This window comes from Vigna unguiculata, chromosome 3 (assembly GCF_037176805.1).
Source record: "Vigna unguiculata cultivar grain cowpea cultivar isolate G323 ecotype 2 chromosome 3, ASM3717680v1, whole genome shotgun sequence".
Taxonomy (NCBI): Eukaryota; Viridiplantae; Streptophyta; class Magnoliopsida; order Fabales; family Fabaceae; genus Vigna; species Vigna unguiculata.
Window position 1 is genome coordinate 64,040,879 of NC_140794.1, and position 15,485 is coordinate 64,056,363.

The 15,485-nt window shown below is 32.7% G+C and overlaps 2 protein-coding genes across 3 annotated transcripts; one reads left to right on the forward strand and one right to left on the reverse strand.

Annotated features, from left to right (window-relative positions):
- Positions 1-2,164: 2,164 nt before the first annotated feature.
- LOC114179780 (uncharacterized) lies at positions 2,165-3,021 on the reverse strand. Its single transcript, XM_028066235.2, has one exon. It carries the CDS (start codon positions 2,956-2,958, stop codon positions 2,419-2,421), a length of 540 nt encoding a protein of 179 aa, XP_027922036.1. The 5' UTR covers positions 2,959-3,021; the 3' UTR covers positions 2,165-2,418.
- A 2,212-nt stretch (positions 3,022-5,233) lies between these two features.
- On the forward strand, positions 5,234-11,780 carry LOC114176889 (replication protein A 32 kDa subunit A-like). 2 transcript variants are annotated; one of them, XM_028062078.2, is made up of 11 exons: positions 5,234-5,347; positions 7,324-7,494; positions 7,664-7,774; positions 7,844-7,941; positions 8,048-8,089; positions 8,738-8,815; positions 8,994-9,072; positions 9,189-9,281; positions 9,360-9,436; positions 11,300-11,368; positions 11,445-11,780. In XM_028062078.2, the coding sequence occupies exons 2-11, from the start codon at positions 7,387-7,389 to the stop codon at positions 11,524-11,526; spliced, it is 837 nt and encodes a 278-aa protein (XP_027917879.1). In that variant the 5' UTR covers positions 5,234-5,347; positions 7,324-7,386; the 3' UTR covers positions 11,527-11,780. The 2 variants fall into 2 exon arrangements, with proteins under 2 accessions (XP_027917879.1, XP_085526881.1); XM_085670755.1 differs by having other exon boundaries at positions 9,387-9,436.
- The last annotated feature ends 3,705 nt before the right edge of the window (positions 11,781-15,485 follow it).

Here is a 15,485-nt window from a genome sequence, read left to right on the forward strand (position 1 = left end):
ATACATAATTATTACTAGAATTTTATCGACTGAAATATATTGATAAAACAAATATTATAAATAAAATTCTAAATTTTAATTTATATTAATAATGGATTAATCGGTAAAATTTGTCAATAAATTATAATTTTTATTATTGATAAAAATATTTATTGGTAAAGTATTTTAATAAAAATTGTCGGTAAATTTCATCAATAAAATATGTGTTAAAGTTCCAATTCGTTAGTTACAAATGTATTTTGAAATTTGTTAGTAAATATGTTAGTAATAGATTTTCTTAAAATTTGTTGATAAATCTGTGACCAATTGATTTATTTGAGAATGCAGGGATAAATCTATTAGTAAATGTTTTTCTTAAAAGTCAATTGGTAATTCTGTGTGTAAAATGAGTATCTATTTCCCTATCAAATTTGACAAAAATATTTGTTATAAATTAAATTGAGATCAATGAGAAAAAGTAAAAAAAAAAAAGAAGAAAGAGAAAAAAAAGACGAAATGCAACATTGGTAGCGACGAAGCCAACAATGGTGAAGGTGACACTATTAATGGCAAACGCGACACCAACAATAACGAATGTAATGTCGATAATGGAGAAAATGACGTCGATAATAGAAAAGGTGAGGCAAACAACAACATATATGCAGGGGAGAGGAGAAGTTGAATGCGACAAACGTGACTATGACAACAACAACCAAGGACGAGAAGGAGAAAAACGAAGACGAAGACAGAGAAAATAATTACCAATGTATTTTTTTATTCATTGGTAAAATTTATTGATAAATATTTTATCGATACATTTTTTGCCATCAATAAATCGTCAATAATTTTAATTTATCTACAAATTTTAATGATTACTGTAGTTGTAGGCCAAAGACTGATATGTTGAGGAGCACAAATGTCGATTATGTTATTCTTTGGGAAAATTCTTTGGTCTTATGCTTTTTTTCAAGTTAAGGTTGAGGGGGGTGTTTAGTGATAGGTCAAAGGTGAATCTGTTGAAGAGTCCAAATGCTAATTGAGTTTAGGATGATCACCAATGGAGATGCTATGCTACAATAATGGAATAATAATTTAGATATTTAAAAAAAAAAATTATTCAAGCAACTGTTCCAGACATGTTAAAGGGTACACTTTAAATGAAAAAAGTTATCGAGTAATAAATGAGATGGTTTTAAAAGACTAAGAAGATAGGAATTTAGGGTGTCTCAAGGCAAAAGATAGAAAAAAGGGAGAAAAAGACAACTTTGAATGCTATGTTTTATTAGTCTCTTACCTTGTGGGTAGAATAATTATCAACAAATTTTAATCAATTTTATTATGTTTTAAAGAGTTAAAGTTATATATATATATATATATATATATATATATATATATATATATATATATATATATATATATATATATATATACGGTAAGTTTTTCTCGTACCATAGTGTACATGAAGAGTTATTACTCCATTAAATTCATTTTATAATTATTTCAGTTTATAATTTCATTTTCAATGTATTTATTTCTAATTGAATAACTCAATTCAACTATTTTTTACTATTTATTTTTATTTTTATTTATTTAATTTGTCTTAAGGTTAAGACCCTTCAAATTTGGCATCAAATACATATATGAATGTGGATAAAAAAATAATAGTTAGAGGGAGGAGCGTTGAAAATCTCTTATTAACTATAAATAAGATGAATTTATAATAAATAAGTAGATTTTTTAAGGTTGAATTAGATTTAAAGTCAACTCTTTAAAATGTTATCAGAGTGATGCCAATTCTATCTTAGCAAAAGTTATATTTATTGGACATATTAGCCTGAAAGATCCTTAAAAGTTAGTTTTGTAAGGTTGAGTTAAATTTAAAATATATCTTTTAATCTAAAGTCTATGATAGCAAAAATTGTGATTTGTTTGGTCTATCAACGTGAGAGATATGTTGAAGTCATATCAACTAAAGATAGAAGAATTTACAATATATGAAATGAGCGGAAATTTTATATACAAGTTGATTTTATAAACTTTAGTAACACTTAAACTCGTAGGAGAGACTTTCACAAAAGTGATTTCTTCTACCAAAATTAGTCTTCAACACTATATACTTCATAAAAAATGCATAATCACTATGTGCACGAATAAAAACGAAAATCTAGAGCCAGTTATCTTTCAAGTTTTCCTAACCAGAGTGAGCGAATTTTTTACATGATCGTCATAAAGTAAAGAATAACAATGTATGTGTCTTCGTCACAGCAGTTGAAGTGGCTGCATTAGACTTTGCCGAGAGGCTCTGATCGATAAAACTATTATTAGATGATGAAATTTTTACAAAATGAAAAATAATGTGAGTGTGTGCGCGAGAGAATATACCATTCTAAAGTAAACAGAATTAGCAGAACTAACTGCATATACAGAGAGTTATACATTTCAATCACGCCTTGCAACAGAAACGAAAACTCTGCTAACATGCATGGGGAAGCAACCAAAGCTCAAAGGCTTTCCATACACTTCTCTCACAGTAGTCGTAGGACTCTTCACGAATGACATAGACGACCAAGAAGAGAAACTCGAGCCACGCGAGGATGCCACAGACTCAGAATCGGAGCTGCAATCGAACCTTGCTAACATCTCCAAACCAATAACATCTTCTTCGTGGAAACAATCTTGGGATGACTTTTTGCTCTTTCCGCGCTCAACCCTTTTCTTCCAAAACCTTAACCTTGACCGTGATGAAGGTTTCGGGTCTGGAACGCAGGGTTTGGGTAGCCCCATGCTGAGAAGTGCTGGTGGGGGACTCAGTGGAGGAAGATCATCTTTTGGTCGTTCCTTTGCCACCCCTGGTTGCATTTCCCATTTGAACGGAACCCCTTCCCCACTCCTATAGTAAGAGTTGCGAGAGGAGCACCCCAGAGAGGATCTCCTTGAAAGAATTTTGCTCAATGACATCTTCTCGTACTCGAAATCCATCGTAGCTTTTCCAATAAACAAAGTTAGACGAAGTTGTGTTTATATAGGATGAAGTGTGTGGTGTTTGGTTTGGTGTAGTATTGTTTATATACGTAAACACTGTTTTTGACCATACAGACACTCATAATTGTTAATTACATTGATTGGTCATAGGTTGTTACTTCTAGTTTGAGTGACTCAAAGCCTTTTTGTATTGACAAGGAAACGAATAGTGAAGCAAAAGATGGGTACGTAGTTACTGTCGTTGTTTCTAAGGCTGCTGCAAACCAATTATTATTGTAAGTTGGCCGGCCTCTGTTGCATGTGCCATTACCATACCGTAGGACTTAGTCACCATCACATTTATATATGAATTAGGGTTTGTGATGATCACTGAGATTATTTATTTATTTATTTATTGGCTTGTGTTATATGTGATGCACATGTCAGGGTTGCAGTGGAAAGTAAGGCTAGGCTTTTTGTGCTTGAATTAAGTAAAATGATATATTAATACGTGTGACAACTAAGGGCCATCTTCTTATCTTCACGGCTTTGATTGGAACATAGATAACTTTTCTCAATTGCTAAGAAAGCAAAGTCCATTACTTGGAAATTACCTAAGGTTTCATTCATTGAATTTGAACCAGTGCAGATGCCACTGGCTAGCTACTATTTCATTATTATGAGAATGAAGAGGACTTTTCACAATAACTTCTTTTTAATTGTCTGCCATATACCCTTTAGTTTTATAATTATAACTTCTTAAAGAGTATGATTTGGAACTGTTAACCGAACTGTGGAAGATAATTTGGCCCAGCAGTTCAAATATTATTCTGTGTATATGTATGACTGAGGAGACAAGATCACGTTATGTTCACACCGACTTCAAGAAAATTCTTTGGTACGATTGAGCTTCACTGTTATTAATTATACCCTTTTACTTGGTCCAGCTCTGAAGTCCAAGTGAATGGTAAAGTTTCTATATTTACCCAAACAACAGCACTTCTTGTGGTTTGGTATCATTTAATATATCTTTTTGACAATGCATTGGATATGGATGTATCATTGTATATGAATAAGACATTTACATGTTATCTAATCCTAAAACATTAGGTACCTTTTGGCGAACACCCTATATAAAGCCGAGCAATTATACTCCGCAGGATCCATTTGGTTTATATTTTCGTGTATAAGGGTGGTAAAAAAAATCTATTTTTTTTTTATCCCAAAAAAATCTAATTTTTTTTATCCGATTTCATTTTACTTTTGATTCAATCCATTTAAAATTTATTTTATTAAAATTTCAATCAATTTTATTAAATTTGAATTGAATATTCATTTTTTAATCTAGATTTTTAATTATGAAAAATTCAAAATATTTAATCTAAACTTTTAGTTGGGTTGAATGGAAGGTCAGGATGGGTTAGTCCAGACCGAAGATCAAGACGAGTCGATACAGATCGAAAGTTAAGACAGATCAATATAGACACAAGGTCGAACTAGGTAGGCCCAAGACGAAGGTCGAGTCAGACTAGCGTAGGCTCAAGGGCGAGACGTGTCGGAGGTAGAGTGAAATTCAACCACAACTAAAATTTGGTTAAGTCGGTCCCGACCGAAATCCAGTCGAAATTCAGCCGAATCATCCTCGACCGAAATTTGGCTGAATTCGATCGAGTCGATCCAGATCGAAATTTGGTCATATTCAACTTGGTCTGTCCAATCACCCCCAAATGAAATACAACCATATTCAATCGAGTTGATCACGACCAAAATTCCGTGAATTCAACCAAGTAGGTCCAACTAAAATTTGACCATTTTCATCCAAGACGACTCCAATCAAAATTAGACCGAGTTAGTCTCGCCCAAAATTCGATCTCGTTAACCTAGCCTAAACTAAATTGAATCGGTCTCTACCAAAATTTGGCGAAATCAATCTCGATTGTATTCGATTGAGAAGGACATAATCTTAAAATAATGATTATTTTGTTACGTACGTGGAATGTTATTCACAGTATTAACTCTCGTAACAAAAATGTTGATTAAATTTAATATCTTGTTATAAAAAATTATTAAATTTCAGGCAGCCAATTAAAATATCTAAAATATAATCTAATTTATAAACTTTATCAAAATTAATTTGAAACTAATAGTTTATCCAAAATTCGTTTCTTCGTTACTATATAAATTTAATATGTACTTTTTCAAAGAGCTTAGAATTAACATATTTCTGGTAAATCCGACTATTCCCATATTTATATTCTCAAATATTAATTATATTTCAATTATTCGTAAATATCTTCATTCGCCATATTCCTGATCCATAAACCTCTTAATTTGAAAATTCTTTCACGCGCTCGACCTTTGCCGCGCTCCCGGTTCCAATCTCAAGCTACCTTTATCGTAACCTTAGGTTCGTCTCTCTCCTTTCTGGGGTTTTTGTTTCTTAGTTTTTCCCATAGGGTTTGATTCCTTTGTTGTTCCCATGTCTTTCTCTGTTTCTGCACTGGATTGTTAATCCTGTGTTGGACTGCTGGCTGTTACTGATTTCTCGGATGAATGTGTGATTGAGTATTTACTCTTCTAGATGTTTTTCATTGGAGTTCAGAGGATTGGATGAAAATTAGAAAAAAAAGGTGTATTTTGCGTTTGGGCACAGATATAGGTACAGCTGAGTTTGTCTGAATCCTGAAAACGCAAACAAATCCCACAATTAATTAGTCTGGAAAACTAAAATTTAATGACCTACCGTTAACGCGACCAATTTGGTTCACTCATCCAGTGGATGTCTAAACAACGGAAAAGAACACAAAAAATCCTGATTAAATGAAAAATATTCTACATTAAAAAAATATAGCAATAGTTGATTGACTCTGTTCCAAGACTATCACAATTAATTTGTTGAATCACAAATTTGATTTGAAGGTTTGGAAGTACAGAAGACCAATTTATTGCTGTTCACCAGAATGAAGAAATGCTAACTGTATTTAATACACCTATTTATCTGTAACATTCTAAATTCCACTCAATGACTGACGAGGGTGGCATAGTGTGTTGCCTTTTTCGGATGGCGAGTTTGTGAATATCGTAGGGTCTGAAGATGCGTGTGAAGCAATGTTTTATATTCAATGTTACAAAGCTTCTGTTTTTTAGATTCACAGTTGGAGATGTCTTGGAAGGACTAATTTTCCTTGGTTCAGATTTTGAGTTGTTGGTTTCTTAGATTCCTACTACCTCTCTACCACTTAAAGCTTCTATTTGTTTCTCAGTTTTCACCTCTCTACCAGATTCTTCTTGTGGATGGTTATGTAGATTCTGAAGTATCAAACTCCACTTATTTTCTTTTTCCGCTGTTCTGTCTTCTGATAAATATTCAGCCATTGACTCGTTTCAATTTAGATGTCCTGGTTGTCATATGATATAACTTATTGATTGGTATTTCTAATTTCTACTAATGATTTTTTTTGTTGTTTAAAGATATTACATGATTTTGTCTACTAGTGCTAGAATTGGAAGTTTTTATCTTATAATTAGCATATATATTATTTAATGGTAACTTACTGAGGTTTTGGCTTTATTTTTCAAGAATTTTATTTGCTATTCACTGTTCTGCTGCAGAAATGGAGATAGATGTGCTATGGTTATTTATTTGATTATTTTAATTATGAAGTGGGCATCTTTTATATGCTCTCATGTGTTCCTTAACAGTTCTTATATACATCAAATTGTTTGCATTCGTATATAGTTAGAATCCTTTATGTTTCCTGAAATAGTTTAAAGGTGGATCACTCATATGGTTACCATCCTTTGTCTTCTCTTTTCTAAACGAGCTTTGTCTTTATATTAGTTTTTTTTTTTGTTAAAATAGTTTGTTTTCTCTTCATTTCGTCCCTAAACAATCGCAAGTGATTTGGGTATTTTTTTCAGTGGATGATGTAAACCAGCTACATAACCACGACATGTTGTACTGTTTTGTTTTCATCAAGTTACCAACAATAAGGCAAATAAAACATTTATCTACTTTTACATTGTGTTCTTTTTGGGTGAAAAGGGAAGAAACATTCAAAAAAACCATAGTTTAGCCAACAACGGCTAGGTCATGCATGTAAGCATCCAAAAAAAAAATGGTGGAATTTTACAGAGGTTGTTTGGTAGACCATTTTTTTTTTATTTTAAAAAAGACAATGTCTAGGAGGAAAGAAACAGAAATAATGGGGGGAAACCAACTTTTGTATTTCCATATTATTATTATTATTTTTATTTTAAAAAAACAATTTATAGGAGGAAATAAACAGAAATAATGGGGGGAAACCAGCTTTTGTATTTCCATAATAATATTAATATTAATACTAAAGACTAAACAGAAAGGGCTTTTTATATAAGTTTCAGTTACAGTACGCACACCAAATTTTGAAACTTGTGTATGCATATCGATTCTACAAGTGAAGAAGCATGTATTCGAGTCCGAGCCAGTTCGATGGCAACGCAGCCTTCTCCGGCGGCGGATTTATGCCTTCTCAGGCCACTCAGGGCACTGATCCTTCATTGGTTACCTCGAAGGTCTCTTCTCCTTTTTTCTTTTTCTTTTTCTTTTTTTCCTTTTTATCATACTCACAACCACATTCAACACTAATACATTCCTAGGGTTTTGCTCTTCTTTTAATTAGAAGTTCTTGAGAAAATGATGTGGTTTGAAGTCATATTTTATGATTTTTTATTGTTTTTGTAGAATCGCGATGCTCAGTCCCTGCTTCCTCTAACAGTGAAGCAAATACACGATGCACTTCAATCGAGCGATGATAAAGCCAATTTGATTATTGACGGTGTGGACGTTAATAATGTGCGTTCTCCTTGAATCTTTGTTTGTTAATTTGGTTAAAGTTTGGAGGTTCTGACAATTCGAGTCCAGGTTACTCTTATAGGAAGGGTGTGCAACAAAGCCGGACGAGTTACTGATGTTACTTTTGTGCTTGATGATGGTACTGGGAAGATTGAGTGTAATAAATGGTAATTGTCGTTAAATTTGTTATGTCTAGATCATGATTCTTGATTTAATCTTTTTTTCTTTTGCGCCATTTTCTTTTAGCAGTGACGAGTTTTTGTTCATGTGCAGGTTTCATGAAGCTGCTGATACAAATGAAGCAGAGGCTATCTTGTATGCTACTGCAATATTGTATTGGCTGTGTGGATTTTCATTTTGTATTTAGGTTCTGTTCGAATAAAATTCTCAATAAATACTTATAGGAAAATAAAATAAAAAAGATGAAATTAATTAAATTTCTTTTATGAGTTTAAATTAATTTTTGTGTATGCTAATTTAAGAAAGGTTCTTTAATTTTTAACTTTTTCAAAAACTAATTTTAGTTTATTAAAGAAGTTTAATTCATTTTAGTTTCTTATTTTATTCTCTTATGTGTGTGTTTACTGATAATTTATTCAAATAGGGTCTTAAAAATCGATTTTTAGACTTTTTTGAGTAAGTATTGAGAATAATGGTTTTAATCACTCCGTTTCTCCATTAGAATCTTCTTCTCAAACTATACGTGTTTACTTGTTTAATTCAGAAAGGAAATGACATGTTTTGAATTACATCTTGCTGCTGAAATAAATAAAAAAAAGGTACAGAAATATGCCCATCTTATTTATTCTTCTGCAAGAAAATTAACAGCAGATACACTCAACTGATCATTTTGTTCATGTTTTGTAGAATTGTTATTTGTCGTCACACGTATATGTTTGTATTTTTTTTCAGACAATTCAGTTCATATAGTATGTAGTAATGATGTTCTGGTTTCATTCTTAGGGACGGAATGTATGCGAGGCTCCATGGACACTTGAAAAACTTCCAGGGTAAAAGGACCTTAAATATTTTCCATTTCAGGTGTGGTACTAAGTTTACCTATCACTTCTTATTTTAGCAGTCCAATATTTTTAAATTGTCTTGGATGTCTATCATTATCTTAGTTAAGGATGGTTATCTTCTTGTCTCAGTGATTTGAGGCGGACCAGTTACTGCTTACAGTTCAATATTTAATCTCACTCCACTGCATCATTTTCAGGCCCGTGACTGACTTTAACGAGGTTGCGAGTCATTTCATCGATTGCATACATGTGCATCTCCACAATTCCAGGATTCGGGTATTTGATACGATATTGTAACTTTTTTTTTTTTTGAGTTTGACAAATGTGGATATATCGTTATGAAGACCATACGTACATGTGTATTCTAATGTTGCACGTGGCAACATCTTCAGAGCAGTGTCCTTAATCAGCAACATGTTATGAATTCTACGCCAATTACTCCCGCAATGGGTTATCAAGCTCAAGTTGTTCCACCAGCAAATGACGTAAGAGAGTGAACCATACTTTTCTATTTTTGTTGCATTTTTATTTTATATCATACTTTTGCTACTTTTCATCTGTAGTTCTCTGATCAACATGTCAATGGCCAGAAGAGTGCTGAAAATATGATCTTAGATTTTCTGCATCTTCCCGCCAACAGGTACGTTTTATAATTGATTTATTTTATGTTACCTATTTGGTTGTAATTAAACATGTAATCAACTATTTCGTTTTTCTGAATGTTGGTTTTATCCTGATTTATGTGTATGCGTGTCCAAAATACCTTTCTTAAATAGTGCCAAACTTCTGCATTGTCTGCTGTAGAAGTAGAACACGGAGTTTTGTAATAGTTCAATTCGGAGCAAGGTTGTAAACAAATTTCTTAGGCTAAAATAGTTTTTATTCTTTTTGTTCAGCTTTTGTTTTTCTGTTGTGAAAATGCTCAGTGTGGTCCTCTAATTGTCAAACAATATGCAATGTCACTCTTTTCATCTATTTTCCCAATGTCCCAACGTTAGTATGATAGTCACGTGTCTGTTTTTCATTAGATTATTAGGTTAACATTGTAAGTGAGAAAATAGGCAGAAAGTACCACATTGCATACATTGGCAATTAAAATACATATTGATCTGTTAGGATTTCAAGTACAAATTTAAAAGTAGTATGTAAAAATGAAGACTTAAAGACTTATTGACTTTAAGGTTATGAATTGATTATAGTGTCTTGATTTCTTATGTGGTTTGTTTAGGGTTCATTGGTACTAAATCTTCCCAGCTCTTCCTCTCTCAAAAACCTAACATGAACATAATCATATGTTTCCCTTCGCATCTTGTGCTTACAAAGCAAGATTTATCTCATGATTTTTGGTGGTATCCATCAGTTTCAATGGTGTTGCGCAATGTATCCTCATATACTATTGTGATTAAAATAAAAATCCAAGAATGTCGGATGTTCTTTGTTAGTGTTCTGTTTTGAAAACTATTGGGAGACTTATTTGAGATGACAATGTACCTAACACACAAAGGGGAGTGTTATTATGCTACTGTATATCTTGTTATACTCTGGGAAAGTAAATTTCATGCTTAAAAGGAACAACGAGATAAAAGTTGTGTGGAAGTAGCGAAATGAAAATATTAAAATAGATGTCTTTACTCAATAGGAAAAGTTCAATTACAAAATAGTTGTATACGATGAGATATTGACGTGGCATCAATTAGGAATGTGATATAAAATCAATCAAGTTGGTTTTGCACTCATACATAGAAGGTTGTAGAAAAATCTGACTAGAGAATTCCCTAGATGATGAATAATTTGGTAAAAGTTAGAGTTAAAAAAGTAAGACCTCCTCTTTAAACATTGTAGAACAGTATTTCTTGAATCACTGTATATCCAATTCTTAATGTAGAATTAATCTTCTTAAGTGCAAAATATTTTCAAAAAGAAATTTCGTTTATACTGGTTTAATTTTTTTCTAATCTACCGATAGTTCAATCCAATCAAATTTGAGACGGATTATTCTACTATTTTAGAAAATAAATGTTACAATCACTAATTAAAGCACAGAGAATAAGGAAACTTCTCCTAGAACCTCAATGTGATCTTGATGCGAGATCCACTTTCTTGCTGGAAAAATTCAAATTGCTTTGACTCTGAGAAGAGGAAAAATGAACTCTCTGAATTGTAAGTATACGATCTGAATGATTGTTTAAGATTTGAATCCAATTGTAGAAGAAGAAAAATGAATGTTTTGTTCGCAAGTATCACAAACATTCATGCAATAGCAATAACAAGCAACCTTGTGTATTATTTGTTAAGTACAAGTTCATCTTGAAGATGCAGAACACAAGTGTCTTGACGTGTTCAACTAAGGTTACCAAAAGAACTTGTGAGAAATGAAAATTGCATGGATTTTAGTCCTATGAAAAAAGAGAGCGGAGAATGAAGTTTGCACTTGTTCTTTTAAATTCATGAGTTGAATATTGTTTGGTATTCATGGTTTAATGTTCTGATATTGATGTTTCAGGTCAAGGAATGAGGGAGTCCATCGTGATCTTATTGCACAGCATCTTCAAATTTCTTTAGAGAAGCTCATGTCTCTCTCTTTCTCTTATCTCTGTCTCTCTCATATTATCCAAATCTTGTTGATTCTTATTGAATTTCCTTTGCAGGCTGGCTATCAAAAGTCTTATCGATGAAGGTGCCGTTTATGAAACCATAGCTGATCACTATAAGTCAATAATCAATGGTTGATATATTGTTTGGACAATGACATCAATTATGTTGGAGTACGCTTAACTCTACGTATGCATTCTAGCGATGCAACACAAGCAAAACAGAAGTTCTGCTACATTTTGATCAAATCGTCTTTCTTTCTCACGATAACTATATTCCAAAATTATGAACCGGTGATAGCTGACAAATTGAACTTCATATAGAACTTATCTATTGTGCGAAGTGTTGTTTTTGTATTGACAAAGATTAACCAGTTTCAATTGTTATCGTTATTCGTTACTGTACTGACCCGTAGTTGTAAATTAGTGTGGGGAAGCTTCCTCCTTTCTTTCTTTTTGCACCCTATAAAAGTTGTACATCCAAAACTACCCCTCATTAAACATAATAAAAATTTCTATACCTAATTATTTTTAATGTTTTCTGGATTGGATGTTTGGATGTTTCGGAAGGTATTTCCAAATTCGAAAAATATCTTCCGAAACATCTTTTACGGAAACTTTTTTTCTATATTTTCTTGTTCCATACGCAACTAAAAGTCCATGTCTAAACGAGAGGTGTTGAGGGAGGCATGGTGTGAGAGGAAGTGTTGTGTGTAGGAGAATGAGGGAAGGAAGGAGCATAGGGTAGAGGGAGGGAGGTCATGTGGAAATGAGAATTTCAAATTAGGATCCGACTAAATATTGACCGAAGGTAAAATGGGATATTCAAATTTAGGGGGTGCAGTAAGAAAAAATGGTGGCGCAGGAAGGAAGAAGCTAATGGGCTTATTATTGTTTGAACAAGTGAGGCGTAATTGTTTGAACCAATTTCATAAATATACGTTCACTTTTTGTACGAGTAAAAGTAATATGAAATCATGCTGAAACTTGAAAGAAGTTCAGCTTGGACATATTATTGTCGAATTTTTCAAGTTAACAAATAGATGTATAACGTAATGTTTTTAAAATAAGGAGTTAATATTGGTTTGGAAAATGAGTCGCAAGAAGTAAAGTAACAAGGAGAATAATACAAGAAAATATATATATTAAGGTGAGAATCTAATTAAAGTTAGGAATGCAGAAGGGTGCAAATTATAAAGCAGAAGTAACAGATTACGATGGGCACCAGCATCACGTGTGGTTCACTCCAGCACAACTTCCACCGCCCTCGCGGTGTTGTGCCTGAAATGGCACGTGGAAACAGAGCTTTGTTCTCAAGTCACGTGCTGTGGTGGTGGTGGATCATTTTTCAGCGTAGGGCAGAGCTCTCAAGACGCCACGTGCAATCTCATTTTCTCTGTTTGACCCTCATATCATGTGGATGCACCGTTCTCACTCTGCCTCCTTAATTATTGGTTTTAGTTTTTTAGTATCAATCAATTCTCCATATTCAGACACTCATGCCGAATCCGACTTTATGTGTTGAATTCATAATAAGATCCCATGTGTCTTAGTTAATTCATTCTAGAACACAATTCGAAAAACGCCAAAAGAAAAATATTTGGTGGTTTGAAATTGGAGGTAAGGGTCTTCTGGATACACTTGTGATATCTCTTATTTTGTAAGAGAATCGCAATCTTCATGTCTCAAATCAGACACCGAACCTTTCTCCCACCCGAGAATGTAAGAACAATAATTTAAGCAACACAACTAAACGAAGCAAAGGCAAAGGAGAATTGGGAGAGTTGAGATGATAATGATGATGATGAAGAAGCAATAATAGTAATAAAATAGAAATGAAGACACAGAAGCGAACGTGAGAAATGATTCGGTTCTCTGACCCCAAACTACACTCTGCAATGCCTTTCTACAACAAAGTTTGACTGTGTTTGGCAAAGTATTGTGGTTGGAATTAAAGAAATTGGCATTTAGTAGCCAGCTGTCCACATTAGTGGGTGTTTTTTAAGTCCTCAATTATTAGTTTAATCAGTCCCTTTTCCTTTTACTGCAGATTTGAAGGGAATAATGAACCCTCTTCCACTCCCACTCCCGCCGAACTCTCTGCCAATCCCACAAATAAACCTTTTTCTCTTTATTTTGATGCCTTTCTGCATTCTCATTGCTTAGTGTAAAAGCATTTTTAACTCTTATACGTGTTTTGAGGACTACTATGTCTGCTGCTCCCCACATTTTGTAGTAGTAAATTCAATTGTTTTCACTATACCTAATCTCTCTTCCAATGTTTCTCGCTATCTCCTTTGTCCTCTTCTCACATGTGAACGTGAGCTTTGCTTCCTTTGCAATCTGGTTTGGTGAGTGGCGATTGGTGGTGTTGCTGAGTCACTATAAGACACATTTTTTTGGTTCCGATTGCGACAAGTGTCCGCATGGTCCGGGTCAAACTGTCCTTTCGGGAGCCAGCCACCATATTTGTTGCACAATCCTGCTTCACTTTTTCTATAATTGCCTCTTCAATCCATATGTCTTATTATTATTCTAATCCTTTGGTTTAAAAGGGGTGTGCCAAATATCAACACTGCTATCTTAATCCAATTTTCTTTCTTCACCCTTCACCTTCCTCAAGTGTCATTTATGTCATGTCGTTATCGAATGCATGCCAACTTAGTCGTATATAACAACCGAAACCTCATTCATTTGCTTCATTACTTTTCTTTACTTGCTTAATTATGTCCTTTCTGTCTCTTCTTTTCACTTATAATAATAATCCTTTACTCTTGTTTTCTATGTCAAATCTCACCAACAAAACTGTGAATACGTACCATTTATACTAAAATAAATTGCTAACATCATAGTGTAAGACTTGAATACTCTATCTTATGCAGCTTCTGATGATCATCTGTGAAGGATACGCATTATTTATACCCAACAAATAAATGCTACAATCTTTTATTCTTTCTATAAATCCAATTAATAGATTTTTTTTTTCTTTTAAAAGAGACCTTCACAAAACTCTAAATATAAAATCTTATATTATATCCATTTCGGTACTTGTCTTTATCTTGAATCAATTTTTCTTATATCCATTTATACTTGAATTTCTCATCATTTTTCTTACCAAGTGTGAGTGGCCTCAAACATTGCAAACTTTCTTTTATCTTGGAAGTTTTCCACCACAAGTCATTTATTAATATAATACTTTCCATAAATGATATAAACTATTGGTTTCACAGCAATAAAAAACAAGAAAATGCGAGAACAAATTGAAAAAAAAAAATTTATTAACACTGGAAGTTTCTGCACACAGACTCTAACATAATATATTGCATTGTTGGTATACATAACGGTCTTCATATACAAAATATAAAATTTTAATCGTTTTATATTTTAACACTATTAAACAGTTTTTACTAGATAGTTATTCTCTTCTAAAATATGGTTTAATCGTTGAACCGGATTCTTAAGATGATTTAGAGACACTCGTCACATTTTTGTTATTATATTTAAGGTGCTACCTAATCTTTCAATTGAAGTGCTTATAAAAGTTTAATTATGTCAATTTTTATGCTTTAAACGTGGAATCATGCACCTAATTCTAATAATGGATTGGAAGTAGTGAAGTGGTTATAGAAAAGTTACGGATATGCCAAAATGTGGAACTGATAATGAAACTTTAGTGAAAATTGAAATAGCAGAGGACAAATGTGCGGTTTAGTTCTTTGACCCTGTGCTGAACTGTTTAAGCATGACTAAATACCGAGATAAAGAAAAACGGCTTGAACCGAATTACACTCCATTAGAGAAGATAAATATATTATCTCAATTTCTATTTGTTTTGATTGAAAATCTCCGCAATAATTAGAAGGGAGAATTTTAGATTTATTCAATTAAATATGAGAATGGGTATGAAAATGTACACATTTGCTTTGTTCCTGTCTTCATATCTACTATAATACCGTCTTGATCATGTTCATATTTTCGTTTAAATTATTAAAATATTTAAAATTAATTAAGTAATATATATATATATATATATATATATATAAAACGATTTGGTTGTCTTCTTTCTTCTTATTCTCTTCTTCTTCGTTCTGTCCTCCT

Bases quoted from the DNA above. Each gene is read 5' to 3' on its own strand.
- LOC114176889 (XM_028062078.2), top strand. From the start codon at position 7,387: ATGTATTCGAGTCCGAGCCAGTTCGATGGCAACGCAGCCTTCTCCGGC. The intron at 7,495-7,663 runs GTCTCTTCTCCT...TTGTTTTTGTAG, and splicing joins CTTCATTGGTTACCTCGAAG to AATCGCGATGCTCAGTCCCT. The intron at 7,775-7,843 runs GTGCGTTCTCCT...ATTCGAGTCCAG, and splicing joins ACGGTGTGGACGTTAATAAT to GTTACTCTTATAGGAAGGGT.
- LOC114179780 (XM_028066235.2), bottom strand. From the start codon at position 2,958: ATGGATTTCGAGTACGAGAAGATGTCATTGAGCAAAATTCTTTCAAGG.